The following is a 20,406-nucleotide window of genomic DNA, read 5'->3' as shown; positions in this document are numbered from 1 at the left end:
ACCAGGTGAATCTGGTGGAACCAAAGGAGTTGAGGTTGGAGAGGAAATTCTGGAGTTGTTCTTCACTGTGAGTCCAGATCATGAAGATGTCATCAATAAATCTGTACCAAACTTTGGGTTGGCTGGCCTGGGTAACCAAGAAGGCTTCCTCTAAGCGACCCATGAATAGGTTGGCGTACGAGGGGGCCATCCTGGTACCCATGGCTGTTTCCTTTAATTGTTGGTATGTCTGGCGTTCGAAAGTGAAGAAGTTGTGGGTCAGGATGAAGCTGGCTAAGGTGATGAGGAAAGAGGTTTTAGGTAGGGTGGCAGGTGATCGGCATGAAAGGAAGTGCTCCATCGCACCGAGGCCCTGGGCGTGTGGGATATTTGTGTATAAGCAAGTGTCATCAATGGTAACAAGGATGGTTTCTGGGGGTAACAGATTGGGTAAGGATTCCAGGCGTTCGATAAAGTGGTTGGTGTCTTTGATGAAGGATGGGAGACTGCATGTAATTGGTTGAAGGTGTTGATCTACGTAGGCAGAGATACGTTCTGTGGGGGCTTGGTAACCAGCTACAATGGGGCGGCCGGGATGATTGGGTTTGTGAATTTTAGGAAGAAGGTAGAAGGTAGGGGTACGGGGTGTTGGTGGGGTCAGGAGGTTGATGGAGTCAGGTGAAACGTTTTGTAGGGGGCCTAAGGTTCTGAGGATTCCTTGAAGCTCCGCCTGGACATCAGGAATGGGATTACCTTGGTAAATTTTGTATGTGGTGTTGTCTGAAAGCTGACGCAGTCCCTCAGCCACATACTGCCGACGATCAAGTACCACGGTCGTGGAACCCTTGTCCGCTGGAAGAATGACGATTGATCGGTCAGCCTTCAGATCACGGATAGCTTGGGCTTCAGCACTGGTAATGTTGGGAGTAGGATTAAGATTTTTTAAGAAGGATTGAGAGGCAAGGCTGGAAGTCAGAAACTCCTGGAAGGTTTGGAGAGGGTGATTTTGAGGAAGAGGATGTGGGTCCCGCTGTGATGGAGGACGGAACTGTTCCAGTCCGGAATCCTTGAACCATTACACCAACAACCTGAAAACAGCTTTCGCATCCCACAACTACCCTCCCGACCTGGTACAGAAGTAAATAACCAGAGCCACTTCCTCATCCCCTCAAACCCAGAACCTCCCACAGAAGAACCACAAAAGTGCCCCACTTGTGACAGGATACTTTCCGGGACTGGATCAAACTCTGAATGTGGCTCTCCAGCAGGGATACGACTTCCTCAAATCCTACCCTGAAATGAGATCCATCCTTCATGAAATCCTCCCCACTCCACCAAGAGTGTCTTTCCGCCGTCCACCTAACCTTCGTAACCTCTTGGTTCATCCCTATGAAGTCCCCAAACCACCTTCCCTACCCTCTGGCTCCTACCCTTGCAACCGCCTCCAGTGTAAAACCTGTCCTATGCACCCTCCCACCACCACCTACTCCAGTCCTGTAACCCGGAAAGTGTACACGATCAAAGGCAGAGCCACATGTGAAAGCACCCACTTGATTTACCAACTGACCTGCCTACACTGTGAAGCTTTCTATGTGGGAATGACCAACAACAAACTGTTCATTCGCATGAATGGACACAGGCAGACAGTGTTTGTTGGTAATGAGGATCAGCCTGTGGCTAAACATGCCCTGGTGCACGGCCAGCACATCTTGGCACAGTGTTACACTGTCTGAGTTATCTGGATACTTCCCACTAACACCAACCTGTCAGAACTCCGGAGATGGGAACTTCCCCTTCAGTATATCCTCTCTTCTTGATATCCGCCAGGCCTCAACCTCCGCTAATTTCAAGTTACCGCCGCTCATACCTCACCTGTCTTTCAACAACTTCTTTGCCTCTGTACTTCTGCCTCGAATGACATCTCTGCCCAAACTCTTTGTCTTTACAAATGTCTGCTTCTGTCTGTGTATGTGTGGATGGATGTGTGTGTGTGTGTGTGTGTGTGTGCGCGCGCGAGTGTACACCTGTCCTTTTTTTCCCCCTAAGGGAAGTCTTTACACTCCCGGTGTTGGAATGACTCCTTACCCTCTCCCTTAAAACCCACATCCTTTCGTCTTTCCCTCTCCTTCCCTCTTTCCTGAAGAAGCAACCATCGGTTGCAAAAGCTAGTAATTCTGTGTGTGTGTTTGTATGTTTTGTTCATTGTGCCTGTCTGACAGCGCTTTTCCGCTTGGTAAGTCTTGGAATCTTTGTTTTTAATATATTTTTCCCATGTGGAAGTTTCGGAAACAAAGCAACATTTATTTAAGGAAAAGTACAATCAGCCCAACAAAACTTTTAAGACAGACCTTATACACTTGAGGAAACAGATAAACGATGTTGCAATAGAGCATTCAACCAACATAGGTAAGGCATCCTGGAGACTAATCAATAACACTGTAAAGCCACCAGCAAGGGACAGAGTGAACTAGTTAGCATTAGACACTGGGGCCATCTAGTGAAAGATCCAAATGAAGTGTTTAATTTATCCAATAAGCATTATACCTCTCCTTTTGACCAACCAGCCCCTATTATAGATCTACAGGCTGGCACACCAAATGATGTCATGGATGGTATAGAGCTCAAATTTATGGAGGTTAACCAACAGGAAATACTTAACACAATACAAAAGCTCAAGAACAAGCATTCATCTGAATGGGATGGTACCTGAAGTGTGGTGTTAAAGAAATGTGCCAATGAAATAACTAAACCCCTTCCTACATTATCAACTGTAGTATTAATGACAACATATACCCAAATGCCTTAAAAATAAGTGTACTTCAGCCAATCCATAAAAAAGGAAGTAAAGAAGAAGTTTCAAATTGTAGATCGATATCACTAATCCCTACCTTCAGTAAAATACACTCCTGGAAATGGAAAAAAGAACACATTGACACCGGTGTGTCAGACCCACCATACTTGCTCTGGACACTGCGAGAGGGCTGTACAAGCAATGATCACACGCACGGCACAGCGGACACACCAGGAACCGTGGTGTTGGCCGTCGAATGGCGCTAGCTGCGCAGCATTTGTGCACCGCCGCCGTCAGTGTCAGCCAGTTTGCCGTGGCATACGGAGCTCCATCGCAGTCTTTAACACTGGTAGCATGCCGCGACAGCGTGGGCGTGAACCGTATGTGCAGTTGACGGACTTTGAGCAAGGGCGTATAGTGGGCATGCGGGAGGCCGGGTGGACGTACCGCCGAATTGCTCAACACGTGGGGTGTGAGGTCTCCACAGTACATCGATGTTGTCGCCAGTGGTCGGCGGAAGGTGCACGTGCCCGTCGACCTGGGACTGGACCGCAATGACGCACGGATGCACGCCAAGACCGTAGGATCCTACGCAGTGCCATAGGGGACCGCACCGCCACTTCCCAGCAAATTAGGGACACTGTTGCTCCTGGGGTATCGGCGAGGACCATTCGCAACCGTCTCCATGAAGCTGGGCTACGGTCCCGCACACCGTTAGGCCATCTTCCACTCACACCCCAACATCGTGCAGCCCGCCTCCAGTGGTGTCGCGACAGGCGTGAATGGAGGGACGAATGGAGACGTGTCGTCTTCAGCGATGAGAGTCGCTTCTGCCTTGCTGCCTTGGTGCCAATGATGGTCGTATGCGTGTTTGGCGCCGTGCAGGTGAGCGCCACAATCAGGACTGCATACGACCGAGGCACACAGGGCCAACACCTGGCATCATGTTGTGGGGAGCGATCTCCTACACTGGCCGTACACCTCTGGTGATCGTTGAGGGGACACTGAATAGTGCACGGTACATCCAAACCGTCATCGAACCCATCGTTCTACCATTCCTAGACCGGCAAGGGAACTTGCTGTTCCAACAGGACAATGCACGTCCGCATGTATCCCGTGCCACCCAATGTGCTCTAGAAGGTGTAAGTCAACTACCCTGGCCAGCAATATCTCCGGATCTGTCCCCCATTGAGCATGTTTGTGACTGGATGAAGTGTCGTCTCACGCGGTCTCCACGTCCAGCACGAACGCTGGTCCAACTGAGGCGCCAGGTGGAAATGGCATGGCAAGCCGTTCCACAGGACTACATCCAGGATCTCTACGATCGTCTCCATGGGAGAATAGCAGCCTGCATTGCTGCGAAAGGTGGATATACCCTGTACTAGTGCCGACATTGTGCATGCTCTGTTGCCTGTGTCTATGTGCCTGTGGTTGTCAGTGTGATCATGTGATGTATCTGACCCCAGGAATGTGTCAATAAAGTTTCCCCTTCCTGGGACAATGAATTCACGGTGTTCTTATTTCAATTTCCAGGAGTGTATTTGAAACAGTTATCCTATCACAACCCACAACATTTTTCTCAAGACACAAAATGCTTACCGAATCGCAGCATGGGTTTAGAAGACCTAAGCACAGCCACTGCTGTTACCAATTTCTTCCATGAAGTATATAGTAGTACAGAACAGGGTATGCATACTGACGAATTATTCCTTGACTTGAACAAAGATTTTGACTCGGTAAACTATGACCTTCTCTTTAAAAAACTGCAGGCGTACAATATCAGTGATGTATCAATGAGAGTTCTATCCATCTATCTGATGAATCAGAAACAGTGTGCCAAACTTACACATCAAATTGACAATAAGGTCTTAACTTTTAAATCCAAAAGTGAAACAGTGACACGGAGTCCCTCAACACTCAATTCTTAGACCTTTTCTCTTTTTTGCATATATTAATGCCATTGTACACCCCATTAACTCACACATTGTAAATTATGCTGTTGACACATTAGTTTTATTTCATGGTAAAGATTGTGAGAAACTGAAATTTTCAGCAAGTAATGGGATACTAGAATTAAGTTCATATTTTCACGCACAAGGATTAAAGGTCAATGTAAATAAATCCCAGATGCTAATATTTACAACTGGCAGTTCACACCACTCATGCATAAATGAGGTATGCAGCATAGTGGCAAGCAAATGAGTGTAAAGTTCTAGAGGTCCATCTTGACTCAGACTTCCAGTGGATTAGCCACATTAACACTGTATGTAAAAAAAGTCAGCAATAGACTGTATCTTCTTAGCCAACTGTCCAAAATGGTGCCCACCCAAACGCTTAAAACTATGTGTTAGAGGACAATCTATCCCCATCTTAGCTACTGTAGAGAAATATGGGTTGCGCTGCAGACATTCACCTTAACAGAGTACTATTGTCGCAGAAGAAGCTGAGTGGCACTGTGGTGTAGTGGTTAGGATAGCAAACTGTTACATAGAGAGTCATGAGTTCAAAACTCACGTGGACTGTACAATTTTCATTTCTATATTCGGTTCGAGTACATTCTAGAAGTATCCACAAATGTAAAGAATCATTGTACTGGAAAGTTCTGTAGCTGTATGTATACTGTATGTGTTCTGGCTGTAGGCAGTTCGCTCCGCACTCTTGGATGTGCAAGTGTTGAATAAAACTTCGTTAAGTGAAGTTAGTGAAAATTCCGTTAAGTGAAGTTAGTGAAAATTCCGTTAAGTGAAGTTAGTGAAAATTCCGTTAAGTGAAGTTAGTGAAAATTCCGTTAAGTGAAGTTAGTGAAAATTCCGTTAAGTGAAGTTAGTGAAAATTCCGTTAAGTGAAGTTAGTGAAAATTCCGTTAAGTGAAGTTAGTGAAAATTCCGTTAAGTGAAGTTAGTGAAAATTCCGTTAAGTGAAGTTAGTGAAAATTCCGTTAAGTGAAGTTAGTGAAAATTCCGTTAAGTGAAGTTAGTGAAAATTCCGTTAAGTGAAGTTAGTGAAAATTCCGTTAAGTGAAGTTAGTGAAAATTCCGTTAAGTGAAGTTAGTGAAAATTCCGTTAAGTGAAGTTAGTGAAAATTCCGTTAAGTGAAGTTAGTGTTCGTCATTCGCCTAATTACACCTTCTTCTACATGACACTATTACTACAAAAAAGAAGGTTAAGGAATAGACATGGACTAGTCTATAAAGACTCTTGCCTTGATGTTTTCAGAGAACACAAGAACTTCACCATATACTCTTTGTATCTTTATAAATTAATTACTTTTTTGTCTCACAGAAAACCGAAGTAACTAAATGTAATGATATACATGACCACATCACTAGGTCCAAAGAAAATTACTACCGACAAAGAACAAGAATAAAAATGACGGACCACAGCCCATATACTAATGGACTGCTATGGTATAATAAACTGCCTGAGCCTATGAAAAACAGTAATAAAAAGCAATTCAAATGAAAACTAAAAGAATTCTTAATTGAAAAGTGTCTCCATTCATTCAATGAATTTTAAATGTTTAAGTGCTGTAAAATAATGTATAAAAAATAATTGGCTGTATTAATATGTATAAGATGTAATGTATTTTGATAAATATCAATTTACTGTTTAACTACTACCTGTAAGGCTAAGATCTAAATGTATTTTATGTTTGTGCCTGTACCTGCCACTTGCAAAAGTCGTTAATGACTCCATGCGAAAGAAAAGTTAAATAAATAAATAAAACTGGTCAGAAACACATTGATGTTTAAAGAACAGCTAATGGAGAGCCTTCTAGATTGATCTTATTATAATATAGATGAATTTCTAAGCCAAAATGCATAATACCTCCTGAGCATCCTAAAATCTATTTTTGTGGTCTTTATGGCCTAATCATCATTCTTTGTCTATCTACAGTGTAATTTAAACCTGATATGTGTATATATATCTGTATGTACAACTGTATATGCATAGTCATAACTGTATAGTCATATAGTCAAGTATAATAACTCATACGTAAGGTTATATGTTAGCTTATCTGATCCTGTAATTGCATTTAAAAGAAATACATACCAGCAGTGGTCACATGTTTTGTGCTTCTTGGCTTTCTTAATGTGCTTGAGGCACTTGCACCAAGGCTATGTGATGGCATAGATGATATTAAATCATTTTGGAGTTGGGAAGATTCATAATGAATGTGTCTAGAAGTTGATGGATTCTGTCTAGTGCTTGCTCCAGTCAAATCATTAAGCATCACACTTTGGGTGTCCATGACTGTACAATCCTGATGACAATCAAAAGATAATTAGAAATAGTAAGAATCAATAAGAACATTACAGATATAAAACTAACAAACTACATGATTAAAAGAGCGTCTAACGTAAATCTCAAGAAAGTAAAATAGGTGTTATAACTACAAAGCTCATAAACAAATTTGCAATAAATCATAGCGAGCAAATTTCTCGAAGTTAAGAAACTCTTCCATATAAATGATTCTTTCACAAACAGAAGAACCAGTTTAAAGATTGTGTAAACAGTTCAATAGAACTCTACAGCTCTCCACTCCTTCTCAGAATAAAGTTTAACGGAAATGGACAATATTTTCTAAATTTAATTAACAGTACAGTTAAACACTTGGAGCTAAACTCACAACGTGAGCATGATGAACTTGTGCATTATCTTCTTGGAAGATGAATGAGAGGTTGGAGAATAATGTGTCAATATCCAGCAGTTCACAAATTACACTCAATAGCAATAAGAGACACCTTGCTTCAGTACATGATACTGGCTCATCTTTTTGCTGAATCTGTAGGACTGCGTGCCTGAGACATGCATTGGCAAGATAGACGATGATCTATGGCATCTCTCCCAAAAGAGCACAATGCTTGTGCACACAATAATGTTTTGGAGCACACTGTTCATAGTACATTGCTGAACATGTAGCTCCACAGCAGACCACCCCTACATGTTCAAATGTTGACCAAATGACATCATCAATTATGATTGCAGTTGGCACAGAACAACCGATAGTTGACCGTTGATCAATAGAAACACATCAGTTCTTCAGGTGAATCACATTTTTGCTACACTACATCAATGGACACCTCCACGAACACCATCTTCAAGGTGAACTGCAGCTCAAAACGTGCAGTGCGCCACTGACACAGGCTTGCGGAAGCACTATTATGCTATCGTACGTGTTGTTCTGTGCTTGCATGGACCTGTGATAGTAATCAAAGACACACAGACAGCTGTGAACCACTTGCTTCACTTCACACTTGATTTCTTCCCCAACAATTATGTCATCTTTCAGCAGTAATTGTTCATGTCTCGGAGCATTGTAGTAAACTCACATTGATGTCTCGGCAACCAAATTTGCCTGCTGTAAATCCTATGGGACCCATCTGGGTCACTATCGAGTGCCAACATCGCATACATAAATCATCAGCCTGTTAATTAAGCGAATTACGCGACCTGTGTGCAGACATATAGTGCCTTTTACAAGTACAACTCTTCCTCCTGTGATTTTTGAATAGTGTATTCGTTATTAACAACTGAAGCTTACTGCGGTACTCTATTAGGCTTCCTCCTCTCTCATTCCTAGTACTGAGCCTGTACTCTCATGTAACCTTGTCTTCTATTCCCTCTCCTACTACCACATTCCAATCACCCACGATTATTATATTTTCAACTCGTTTTAGGTACCGAATTACATATCAAGATCCTCATATACTTTCTCTACCGCTTCATCTTCTGCTATGTCAGACTGCATACTTTAACAATTGCTGTTAACTCTTATGAGAATAATCTTATTACTGAATTGTTCAAAGTACATCACTCTCTGCCCTACCTTCCTATCCGTAATGAACCACGGTCCAGTTATACAATTTTCTACTTCTGTAAATCTTACTGTATTTTAGTCTGACCAGAATTTCTCATCTTCTTTCCATTTTACTTCACTGATCCTCAATATACATATTGAGCCTTTGCATTTCCCTTCTCAGGTTTTCTACCTTCCCTACCTCATTCAGACTACTGGCACTCCATGTTCTAACTTGTAGAACATAATCCTTTTGTTGGTTATTCAGTCTTTTTCTCATTGTCACCCCCTTGGCAGTTCCCTCCCAGAGACCCAAAAGTGGAACTAACCTGGACTCTTCTGATATTGGAGAAATCATGATGCCACTTTTTCAATTACAGGGCACAAGTCATGTGGACACATAATAAGTGTCTTATGCTGTGGTTTCAATTGCCTTCTGCTCTCTTCCTTCCACTGATCATTGTTGATTCTTTCATCTTTTATGGTCAGTTTCCCACCCCAAGAATGATAGGGTGCCCTGAGCTTCTGTCCATTCCTCTTCCTTCTTTGACAAAGCCACTGGCAAAACGAAAGTGACTGCCTAAGACAGAAGTCTTTGGCCATCACTGATGATAATTTTTATTTGAAAATTAAGCAGTATCTGGAACTGAACATGGAACACAGGATGTTTTGATTATTGGTCAAAGATATTGCTTGATCATCATTTATATAAAGGATCAAATCAAAACTAGAAAAAAGGTAAGGGAACTGTTTCTTGTTTCAGAATTAATCACCATAAGTGGTACCACTTATTACACTGTGAGACAAGACACTAATGCCTTCATGAAAAAATATTTGTGGTTGCCTACAGAACTGTGACTGTACCCAGGAGTGCACCACTTCCCAATGTAGTCTAAACAACCTTAGCAACATGTGGGCTGGCTCACACCCTCCATATAGCTTCAATCTCTTCCTGTGTGATTTCCATATTTTTGGATCTCTATAGAGAGACATTCTTTGTCATCAATTTACTTCAGGTAAAGAGGTGCAAGTCTGGGTACAATCATGATTCCACATGCAACTGCAAACAGTTTTCCACGAAGGCATTGACCATCTTGTCTCTGAGTGAAATAGCTGTATTAACAGTTACAGTGGTTACTTTTGAAATAACAAACAGTTTACTTATTTTTCTTCCGCATGTCTCATATTCACTTGGTTGACCCTCATATAGAGACAATACCAACTGCAAAACATAAGTTTTTAGTTCTTGAATATTCACAGGTAAAGATGTCATCAATGTGAAGGTTGGTTTAAACACCACAGAGCTTTATCAGGAATATCCCTATTGGAGGTGGTGTGCCGTTGCCTTCCTTTGACCTTTAAACTGACTTACCTAGCCAGTTGTAGAGGGACCTACAATTCAACATAGATTCTGAACCACAGTGCAGTTCAGTATTTTTCACATTAACAAACACTGCCAGAGTGAAGCAAGTGATAAATGACAGATAAATAGCCTAGGGCTGACTGGGGTTGAACCCCAGAACTTTGGATCTATAATGTGACACATTACCACTGAGCCAGCACAATACATAATGAAGTAATTTGAAAAGCAGTGTTTAATGTATTTAGTTTTCTTTTGAATTGTCATGGATTCATAATTTCTGGGTCTATATCAGCTACTCAAATAACTTTTAACCAGGATTCAGAAACCTGCTCCAAACAATGAGGAAGGAGTCAAAGTCTACAAGAAATTTATTTTTGTGCTTCAGTAATGGAACTATAAATGACTGTTAATGTGAAACTAATTTTTACAGTCAACAATAATACCACTAATAATTAAATGTACAAGGAAGTGACTGCAAAGATTTCAATATATCTAAACGGTCTATGCACGATACATGAGACAGCTGATGATGTTTGTTCCTGTCAACCCCTGTATTCTCTTTTGCCTGATTCATTTGTTGTATTTTTATATTTCCTCCTTTTGTCAATTAATTTCATAACCTCATACAAACATTTTCAATGTTGCTGAATAAGTACCTTATTTATTTTAAAAGCATTTTTTCACAAGATAATTATATAACACAACAAGGAGTGAAAGTATGAAAAATAAGCTAACACCATTACCTACAAGTCAGCACAATGAGAAATGTTTCAAAATGTAAAATAAGTGTTAGTTTATGCATGTCTTGACTGCATTTCAGCGAGAGACCAAGGAATTTCAGACAAAGCATTTCCTCTAGTGCAGAATCTTTAATGGCTATGTTTTATACCATCTAGTCATTTTTACTCATTCGAAATTGCACAATACATGAAATTAGACTTAAACTCTTGGCCAGATCTGCTATAATTGAGTTAGGGGTCTTCGATTAACAAGCTTGTGTAATCAGCAATTTTAAAGTTTTGCTACTGCACTTAAATGCATCTGGATGAGCATTTAGGTAAGTTATTAAGTAATTCAAAGAAATAGTATCAATGGCAGTTGGGAGATATACACCAAATAAATTATTTAGAGATACTGACTGCCCATGGTACTCAAAATAGGTTAGAACACTTGTTGCAGAAGCAACAAAAAACCACACGAAATTTTAAAGAATGTGAAATTTCCAAGATTTGCCATGTTTTACTGAAGCTCAAAGCTTAGTGCGAACTTCAGTGCAAGCTGTTTTTTAATAACTTCTACAGCGAAACTCTGTCTTGATAACTGGAAGAAATCCACAGAGATTCTGGTGGTATGTAAAGTATACCAGCAGCAATACACAGTCAATACCTTCACTGTATGACAGCAATGGGGAAGTAACTGATGACTGTGTTGCTAACACAGAATTCCTAAATATGGTTTTCTGAAATTCCTTCACCAAAGAAAATTAAGTAAATATTCCAGAATTCAAACTGATTCCAACTGCCAACATGACTAACTTCTAAATAGATAACCTCAGTGCAGTGAAGCAGCAAAGCCTCCAGCTCAGATTGTATAGCAGTTAGGTTCCTTTCACAGTATGCTGTCACAACAACTCAATACTTATCAATCAGATACAACTGTTAGCTCGATAAAAGATCTGTAATGAAAGATTGAAAAGTTCCACAGGTCACACCCAGACACAAGAAAGGAAACAGCAGTAATTTGCAGAATTACAGACTCAGATACACTGATTTGCAATAGGACTTTGGAACATTTTAAATTATTAAGAAAATGTTTCATAAACAGGTAGTCAAAATCGATTCAGAAGATATTATTCTTGTGAAACCCGGCAAGCTCTTTATTTGCATGAACTAATGAGTGCTATCGACACAGGATGTCAAATTGATTTTATATTTTTTATTTCCAAAAGGCTTTTGGCATGGTTCCTTATGAGTGACTTGTAATCAAACTGTGTGCCTACAGAGTATTGTGACAGTTATGTGACTGGATTCGGAATTTGCTGTCAAAAAGGTCACAATTTGTAGCAACTGACAGAAAATTATCAACTAAAATGGAAGTGGTATCTGGAGTTTCCCAAGAAAGTGTTATAGGCCTTTTGTTGTTCCTCATCTATGTAAACAATTTAGGAGACAATCTGAGCAGCCCTCTTAGATTCTTTGCAGATGATGCTGTGAGTTAACATCTTGTAAAGTTATGAGATGATCAAACTGAACTGCAAATGATTTAGACAAGATATCTGTAGGGTGTAAAAAGTAGCATTTGACTCTAAATAATGAAAAGTGTGAGGTTGTCCACATGACCAATAATCGGTATTTGATAAATTTTGGTTACAGAATAAATCACAAAAATCTGAAGGTTGTGAATTCATTTGTAAACTTAGAGATTACGATTACTAATAACTTAAATCTGAACAATCACATACATAATGTTGTGGGGAAAGCAAACCAAAAACTTATTTATAAGAAGAACACTTAAAAGATTCAACAGGTCAACTACACGGATGGCCTAGTCTACGCTCGTCCATTGTCTTCTGGAGTACTGCCACACAGAGTGGGATCCACATCTGATAGGATTGATGGAGGACACAGAAAAAGTTCAAAGAAGAGCAGCTCATTTTGTATTATTGTGAAATAGGGAAGAAAGTTCCACAGATATGATACAGGAAGTGGGATGGCAATCATTAAAACAATGTCATTTTTTCTTTACAGAAAGATCTTCTCATGAAATTTCAGTCACCAACTTTCTCCCCTGAATGTGAAAATATTTTGTTACTGCCCACCTACATAGAAAGAAATAATCAGTGTAATAAAATAAGGGAAATCAAAAATCACCTGGAAAGATGTAAGTTTTCATTTTTTTCCACAAGCTACTTGAGAGTGGAGTGGTGGTAGAGAAATAGCTTGAAGGCGTTTCGACAAATCCTCCTTGTCAGGCACCCAACTTTGAATTGCTGATTAGCCATGAAGATGTAGGGTGAACCTCGTACCAAACTCTGTGGAGCTCCAACTTTGTGTTCATCGGTTCTATTTTAGTTTTGTTCCATGGTGCAGCTTGTCAATAGACCCTTCCTGTTTCTGTTATGAAGGTAAGACTGCGACAATGTCAGAAGGAAGTTACTAATGGCATAACATTTTAGTTTTAGTTAATGGTTCATAAAGCACACGTCTTCACAGTCAAGTCACAGAAGGTAACAACAGAGAAGTTTTCTTGTTTACTTACACCACGAGTACATTTGTGAGTTCATACATGGCTTTCCCTGTGCAGAATTCTCTACAGCAGCAAAATTGGGAAGTAGTAAAAAAGTTATGCTTCGAAGGTGGTCAAAATTCTACTGGAGGGCAATTTCCCCCAGTGGTTTCTTTTTAATGATCTTCCATTTAATACACATCAAGCAGATTGAGTTATTTTTGCAGATGATGAAGTATTATAATCAATTATAACAGACAAACAGCAACAGAGGTAGTGGGAAATAATGTATTTAGGATCATTATTAAATAGGTTACTACAAACAATCTCTCTCTCTCTCTCTCTCTCTCTCTCTCTCTCTCTCTCTGTTAAAAAACTCAATTTAAAGCATGGGCATGAGTTACTGAGAATGGCAGAATCTTCAAGATTTTTGGGTGTACATATTGATGACATTTAAATTAGAAAAAAATCAGCCACTTGCACATCTTGTGTTTTTGCAAGCCTTAGAGAGAAAGAAATCAGTAAGTTGACTTTGCTTATTTTCATTCTTTTAAGTCATACATAATTTCTGGTGTTACATATCACTTCAGAGTGATGCTTGTAATCAAATAATAATGATTTAATAAATAGGACAGGGCAACTATCATATATTTTTATTGCGTATTTTGCAGGTGGCAAGTCCCTTCGAGGAATGATGTGCATCTTCAAGGTGGGACGACATATGCAGTAACTTCATGATAAGAAGTGTCTGTGGGGCATTTAAGCATGTTCCATGTATCATTGGCCCAGGCTGGAGTAACACATTAGCCCTGGAGCAAGAGCTACAGTTGAACAATGCTGAAATCTATTGCAGAAAACAAGAAGACTGGAAAATCAAAAATTGTGAAAAGAGTTGATTGCTATCCACCATAAAGATTACACACTGATTTGTGGACAGGCACAACAAGGAGACTGTTACACACCAATCTTTCAGCCAAAGCCTTTATCAGAAAAGAAGAACATGCATTCATACAAGCAAGAACACCTCACACACTGCAGCCAGAGATAACAGTTGTGTGTTTGAATGTCTATATCTTTCTCTTTTCTGATGAAGGCTTTGGCTGAAAGCTTAATGTGTAAAAGTCTTTTTGTTGTGCCTGTCCGCAACTCAATGTGTCATCTCTACGGTGAGTAGCGGTCTATCCTTTCCACAGTTGTTGGTATTCCAGCCCGAACGTTCCATTAGAAAATTTAAAAATATATTCAGTCTACTATCATATTCTGAACAGACAAGATGACATTTGCATGTAACAGTTATTTTATGTTCCAGTAGAAACAATTGTTTATCATGAAGATTTACTAAAAGAATATACAGCCCATGTATCTGAAGAAAGTTGTCGTATTTACTTCAAAATAATTAAGTATGGTGCTATATTAGGTAACTTCCAGCACAGACTGCAAATATTTGAAGAAGTAGTTTGTAAAGCTACACACCCATGGTCAAGAAGAGAAAGGTGAGCTAAATAATATTCAACAACTGTAGCTCAAGAGGAAAGCTTATCTTTGAAAAAATTAACCATTGAATAAGGGAACATAAAAAATTGCATGCTACTCACTACATAGATGATGTGTTGATGAGCATGTAAACAAGACTCAGAATGTTTCTCATCTTTCAGAGAAATCCTGCTTCAGAATTAGCACAATAGCAGTACAGTTACATTGCCCCAGCTGACAATATTGTCCAGAGACTACAGCTCCACTGTTGTCAGGTGGAGTGGGCAAGGAGAGAAAGAAAATAAGGAGTGGGTGGCACATTCTCGCGTAAGTGTATTTGACATTTGGGAAGTAGAGGCAGCAGGTACACAGAATGGGAATGTGATGCCAGGTAAGCTCACAGTGTTATAGGTAGGGGTGGTTGTGTGAAGTGCATAATGCTGTGGAGGTGTGTATTGGGATAGGGAGATACAACAGAGTAAGAGGAGACTATCAACAGAGTAGGGTGAGAGTGGAATAAGTGAAGTGGAAGTTATGGGGACATGGGTGGGTGTGGATGTTGTGCAGGCATTAGCAAAGATTGAGGCAAGTGCGATTATAGAGTCAGAGAGTGGGGTGAAAGTAGGGCTAGTGGAGAGTAAGGCCAGGGGGATTACACAATCAAAGGATCTGTTGCAGACAGTTCTCACCTACATAATTCAGAGAGGCTAGTGTTGCAGGAAAATATCCCAGCCTACACCAGAGTAAGTTCACCAGTGTCATTTCTATTCTGTGCACGTGCTGCTTTTCTCTCCCAGGTGTCAGCCAACCTTTTGCTCCAAGCCTCCCTCCCACTACTCATCCCTTTCTCCTCTCCCTGACTCCACTGGACATGACACCTCCACCTCAGTTGAGCTGCTGCACGGTCGATACAGTGCAATCAGCCTGGATATTGTAGCTGTGCATGTGTATGTGTATTCTGTTAGCTCTGAAGGAGGACGCATATGAAAACCCAAGTGGCATCATCAGTCTTGTTTAAGTGCCTACTGATGAGTTCTAAGAAAGAAAATCTTCATTACACAAAAGCATGCCATAAGAATAACTTGTAGTTATCACTCTCAATCATCCTGTTGATAAATATTTAAGCAATTAACTATTTTATCTATAACATCATAGTACATATTTTATCTCATTAAATGTATTATAATAGAGCTCAGAAGGAATAAGAGATTAGTAATTTCAATTCTAGGGGAAAAAAAATACCTTCATTATACTTCATTAAAACTGACTGTATCTCAGAAACATGAATATTGCCACTGATACAAACTCCTTTTCAATCAGTCAGCATGAAACCATATTTAAATAATAATTTAATCAAAATCAAACACTGGAAAATACAGGATCAAGTTAACAACTATCTGAAAAATTGTTACTTAACACTTATAGAAAGTTTTAAGTCAAAGACAGGCACAGTGAAAAATAATACTAGAAATATTCAGCTGCTGAGCTAAGTCCTTCATCAGACATAAAGAACCAAATTCATGCACACATGGCAACTGTTGTTTCTGGGCACACAGGCCCACCTGTGACTGTATCTCAAATGAGCAACATGCTGTGTGGGTGGATGGTGGGGATACAGAAGAGGTGTGGGGTGGGGAGAGATGACAGGATAGGTGTGGGGAGGAGGTGCTAGTGCTGCCTGTGAGAGTGTGCAGAGACAGTGTGGTGAGAACAGGATAGGGCTGCTATGTGCAGCATGGGGAGGTGGTGCTGGTAGGCGTTAGAGGGAAAGGGGAAAGGTGTAGAGAAGGGGAAAGGACAATGCAGGACAACACCAACATCTCCAGTGCCCAAGGACACGCACATGGCTGCTATAGAACTCAACTTTTTCCCAATGCCCCACTGCCTCCAAACTTATAATCTCCTTCCTAGTCATCACGACCAACCATATCCTCACCTACAATTACCTGTCACGTGAAATCATCATGTGCAAACAATTCCATGTTTTAGGAATGGGCACCTGCATGGCACCATCCTATGCTAACCTGTTTATGGGTCATCTAGGGGAATTCTTTCTACCACCCAGAATCCCAAACCCCTAAACTGGTTCAGATTTACTGACATCTTCATGATCTGGATCAAAGGTGAGGACACCCTATTCATATTCTGGACTCTTTCACTTTCATGGTCCTCCCTAACCGAACAAACCATCTTTCTCAATGTCAACCTCAATCTCAAGGATGGCTACATTGGTACCAATGTCAGCATCAAACCTACCAATCACTGACAACATCTCCACTTCGACAACTGCCACCCATTCCACACCAAGAAGTCCCTTCCAATCAGCCAAACTATCTGTGGTTGGCTCTGAGCACTATGCAACTTAACTTCTGAGGTCATCAGTCGTCTAGAACTTAGAACTAATTAAACCTGACCAACCTAAGGACATCACACACATCCGTGCCCAAGGCAGGATTCGAACCTGCAACCATAGCGGTCGCTCGGTTCCAGACTCCAGTGCCTTTATCTGTGGTCATCACATCTGTAGTGATGAGCAGTCCTCTCTAAATATGCCAAGGCTCTCACTCAGGCCTTCACAGACAGAAAATACTCTCCCAACCTTGTCCAGAAACAGATCTCTGATGCCTTATCTCCCTGATACCTACCCCCCCCCCCCCCCCCCCCACACATTCTTACTGTCTGATCACTCCCCTCTCGTGACTCAGTACCACCCAGTACAGGAGCAACTGAATCACATTCTCCAACGTGGGTTCAATTACCTCTCATCACACCCTAATGAGAAACATCCCCCACATTCCTCCCAGAGTGGTATTTTGCTGCTTAGCCATCCTACACAATATTCTCATCCATCCCTATTCCACCTCTGCTCCCAGCCCCTTGCCTCATGGTAATATCCATGCAACAGACCTAGATGCAATAACTGTCCCCATACAACCACCTACTCTAGTCCTGTTACAGGCAAGTCTTACTTCATCAAAGGAAAAGCCACCTATGAAAGCAGTCATGTGATCTACCAACTTAGCTGCAACCACTGTGCCACATACTATGTGGACATGACTACTAACAAGCTGGCTATCTGTGTGAATGGCCACTGCCAAACTGCCGCTAAGTCAGCTGGGCAACATATTGTCCTTCACTTTAACAACTACTTCACAGCCTGTGCCACCTGTTTTCTTCCCTACAATGCCAGCTTTTCTGAGCTGTGTAAGTGGGAACTCTCCCAGCAACATATACCTTATTTCCTGTAACCCCTTGCCTTTGCCAGTCCCTGTTCTCCACCTGCATACCCACTGCCCTGCTCTCACTCTAGTACTAAACATGTCCTCTATCCCACCAATGTTCCATTCACTTCCTGTACCCATCACATTCCTGCATGCTCCCCCAGGCAGAACCAGCACCTTCCCCCATACTTACCTTGCTATCCCTCCTTGTCTGTATCCTCACATCCACCTCAGAAAAGAGTGTTGCTCATTTCAGACACAATCGCAGTTGGGCCTTAGCAGCCATATGTGCATGGGTTGTGCTTGTTTGAAAGTGTTAAGAGTTTTCTATGTCTGATGAAAGACCGTATTTTATAGCAACATATTTCTAGCATTATTTTTCACTGCACCCATCTCTGACTCATTGTCTCCTCTATGTGATAAACAGCAATCTATTCTTAGCATATTGTTGTTAATAATCCAGTTATTACGGTAAATTGAATTTTTCCATGTTTTTTTGATATGTCATGCAAAATGGCCTATAAAATATGCAACTAACTACCTAACTTATGAGGTAAAGGAGTGAAGTGGACCTGTATTGTGTATGGTGTGAAGCATTACTTTGGTGAGGTGATGTGTCACCCAATGTCTACCTAACCGACAAATGATGATCGCAACATTTGGAAGAATTTTCATTAGTTAAGTAGTTTAGAATCATAGACTTTTTGGAAGTATTATTATTGTTTGTGCATACAAACTGCTACAGATGGGCACTATATATCTTTTGAAATGGGACGACGACGACGACGACGACGACAGCTTACTGCATGTTGTTGTACCTGCTGACTTGGCAGTTACTTCATGCTGCAATGACCTGGCTTCAAGAAGTGGGATCCACCATCAAATAAAGAGTATGCCATTACAATGAAGATAACACAAAAAAAGGAATGATATCATTACCTGTCAAATCCAAGATGTCTGACATTCATGATTGTCAGATAGCATCATGTTCAATATTTGCACTGTAATTGTATTTTCAGTGTCCCTTTATACCCACAAATTGTAAGAGCAGATGCAATACAGATATTATTAAAAGAAGCACTTTCCATTATTTAGCAGAAAGTTGCAATGGTATCAAAGTTTCCAGATTGCGGCAAAGGAACAACACCAGTGGAGTACTCCAAAACTTATTTAATCTACACAGCTTTATCTATAGATTAAATCAAGAAGCAGCAGTTCAGAGTTGGAACATAACACCCTTCTCAATCAGTACAAACATATACATTACTTAAAAATTAACAAGAAATATACATATAATTTTCTACTGACTTATAACACAGATAGTTCAAGTGCGGACGTATCACGCCAGCAAAAGACACAAGGAACTGTCTGATCATTAAAAAAAAAGTTGCTGCTTTTTAGGTTACTAATTATTTTTCAACTTGTTTGGCACTGAACTATTTAAAATAATGTCTGTTGTTGATGTACATAGTGTACAACAATAAAGTCGACTACTTGAATGCATCTGTACTATAACGTTTATTATTAGGTCTAATTTTTATGGTCATATTTTTGGAAATAATCAATGAGTATGATGGCCAATGATTTCGCTGTGTTATCATTTATGCCAAGCTGTTCTCTGTATGCTCACACTGATTATGCTCATTGAGATTCCTTCATACATGTTTAGAAATGAGTCAGAATGTTTTCCTGTGACAATGTTCTTATCTAAATACACAATAGATTCAAGCTCAGTTTAAGCTACGCAACACTTATTTCGCACCTTAGGGTAAAGCTGACATTGAAATATAGTTTAGACCAGTGGGAATCAGAATACGCATTTTGTCAGTGAATCATTTTGGGGAATCTTTTGTGAATTTTAAGACGCATCAGAAGTTGGTTTGATGAACTGCCATGACTAATTCTTCCAACAATGAAATTTGTTCTTCATTTTAAAACAAGTAAGACAAGGCTTTAATGCTGACAACCATTTTACCAACCGGCGTCAAGTGTAGCGGCCGAGCTTCAGTTTCCCTCGCAGTGTAGTGCAGTACAGTGTCATGTTTTGTACTGTGCATGCAAATGTATAAGCATTGTTATGGTGCAGCTGTCAATCAGCTTTCTGCATCAGCCACCAGGGGCACTGACATTGATGGTGCATTATTCTGAGCCGTCAGAGTTTTATGGTTTTTACATGTGTTTTGCATTGTTATTATCTTAGCAACAAGAAATAGTTTTCAGTTCAAATACATTTTGTCTGTACGAAGACGGTGTGTAATCAAGCCAAGAGTGCGTTACTTTTTTGTAGAGAATTCAACTTCTTAGGGGAACACAATAAAGAGAATGTTCGCATGTGCAATAATAAGTCATTTCATACATCTACAGGATGGACAAGAAATCAGTCAGTGACGAACCTAGCAGTACAACCACAGTGGTGACCGTGACATGATTTAGCCTGTAACAACAGGGGGTTTAACTATGTCGAATCTGACATGACGTATTCATCGGAGGTGATGATTCTGTCAGTTTCACAACTTGCAGTGCGCTTGCCCCCATTCCGGCTGCACAACACGGC

At 40.6% G+C, this 20,406-nt stretch overlaps 1 protein-coding gene across 5 annotated transcripts in view; it reads right to left on the bottom strand.

The window, feature by feature from the left end:
- LOC126330961 (transmembrane channel-like protein 5) overlaps positions 1-20,406 on the bottom strand; it is a 246,360-nt gene that overhangs the window by 186,622 nt on the left and 39,332 nt on the right. For 4 of the 5 annotated variants that reach the window (XM_049996433.1, XM_049996434.1, XM_049996436.1 and 1 more), the window contains exon 2: positions 6,824-7,034. In XM_049996433.1, coding sequence (XP_049852390.1) covers positions 6,824-7,034 — 211 coding nt within the window. Of the gene's footprint in view, positions 1-6,823; positions 7,035-12,803; positions 12,825-20,406 lie in introns of those variants that run through there. The other variant, XM_049996435.1, reaches the window with a different exon arrangement.

This window comes from Schistocerca gregaria, chromosome 2 (assembly GCF_023897955.1).
Source record: "Schistocerca gregaria isolate iqSchGreg1 chromosome 2, iqSchGreg1.2, whole genome shotgun sequence".
Lineage (NCBI taxonomy): Eukaryota > Metazoa > Arthropoda > Insecta > Orthoptera > Acrididae > Schistocerca > Schistocerca gregaria.
Note: the sequence above shows the minus strand (reverse complement) of the source record. Positions and strands in the feature narration are given on the sequence as shown.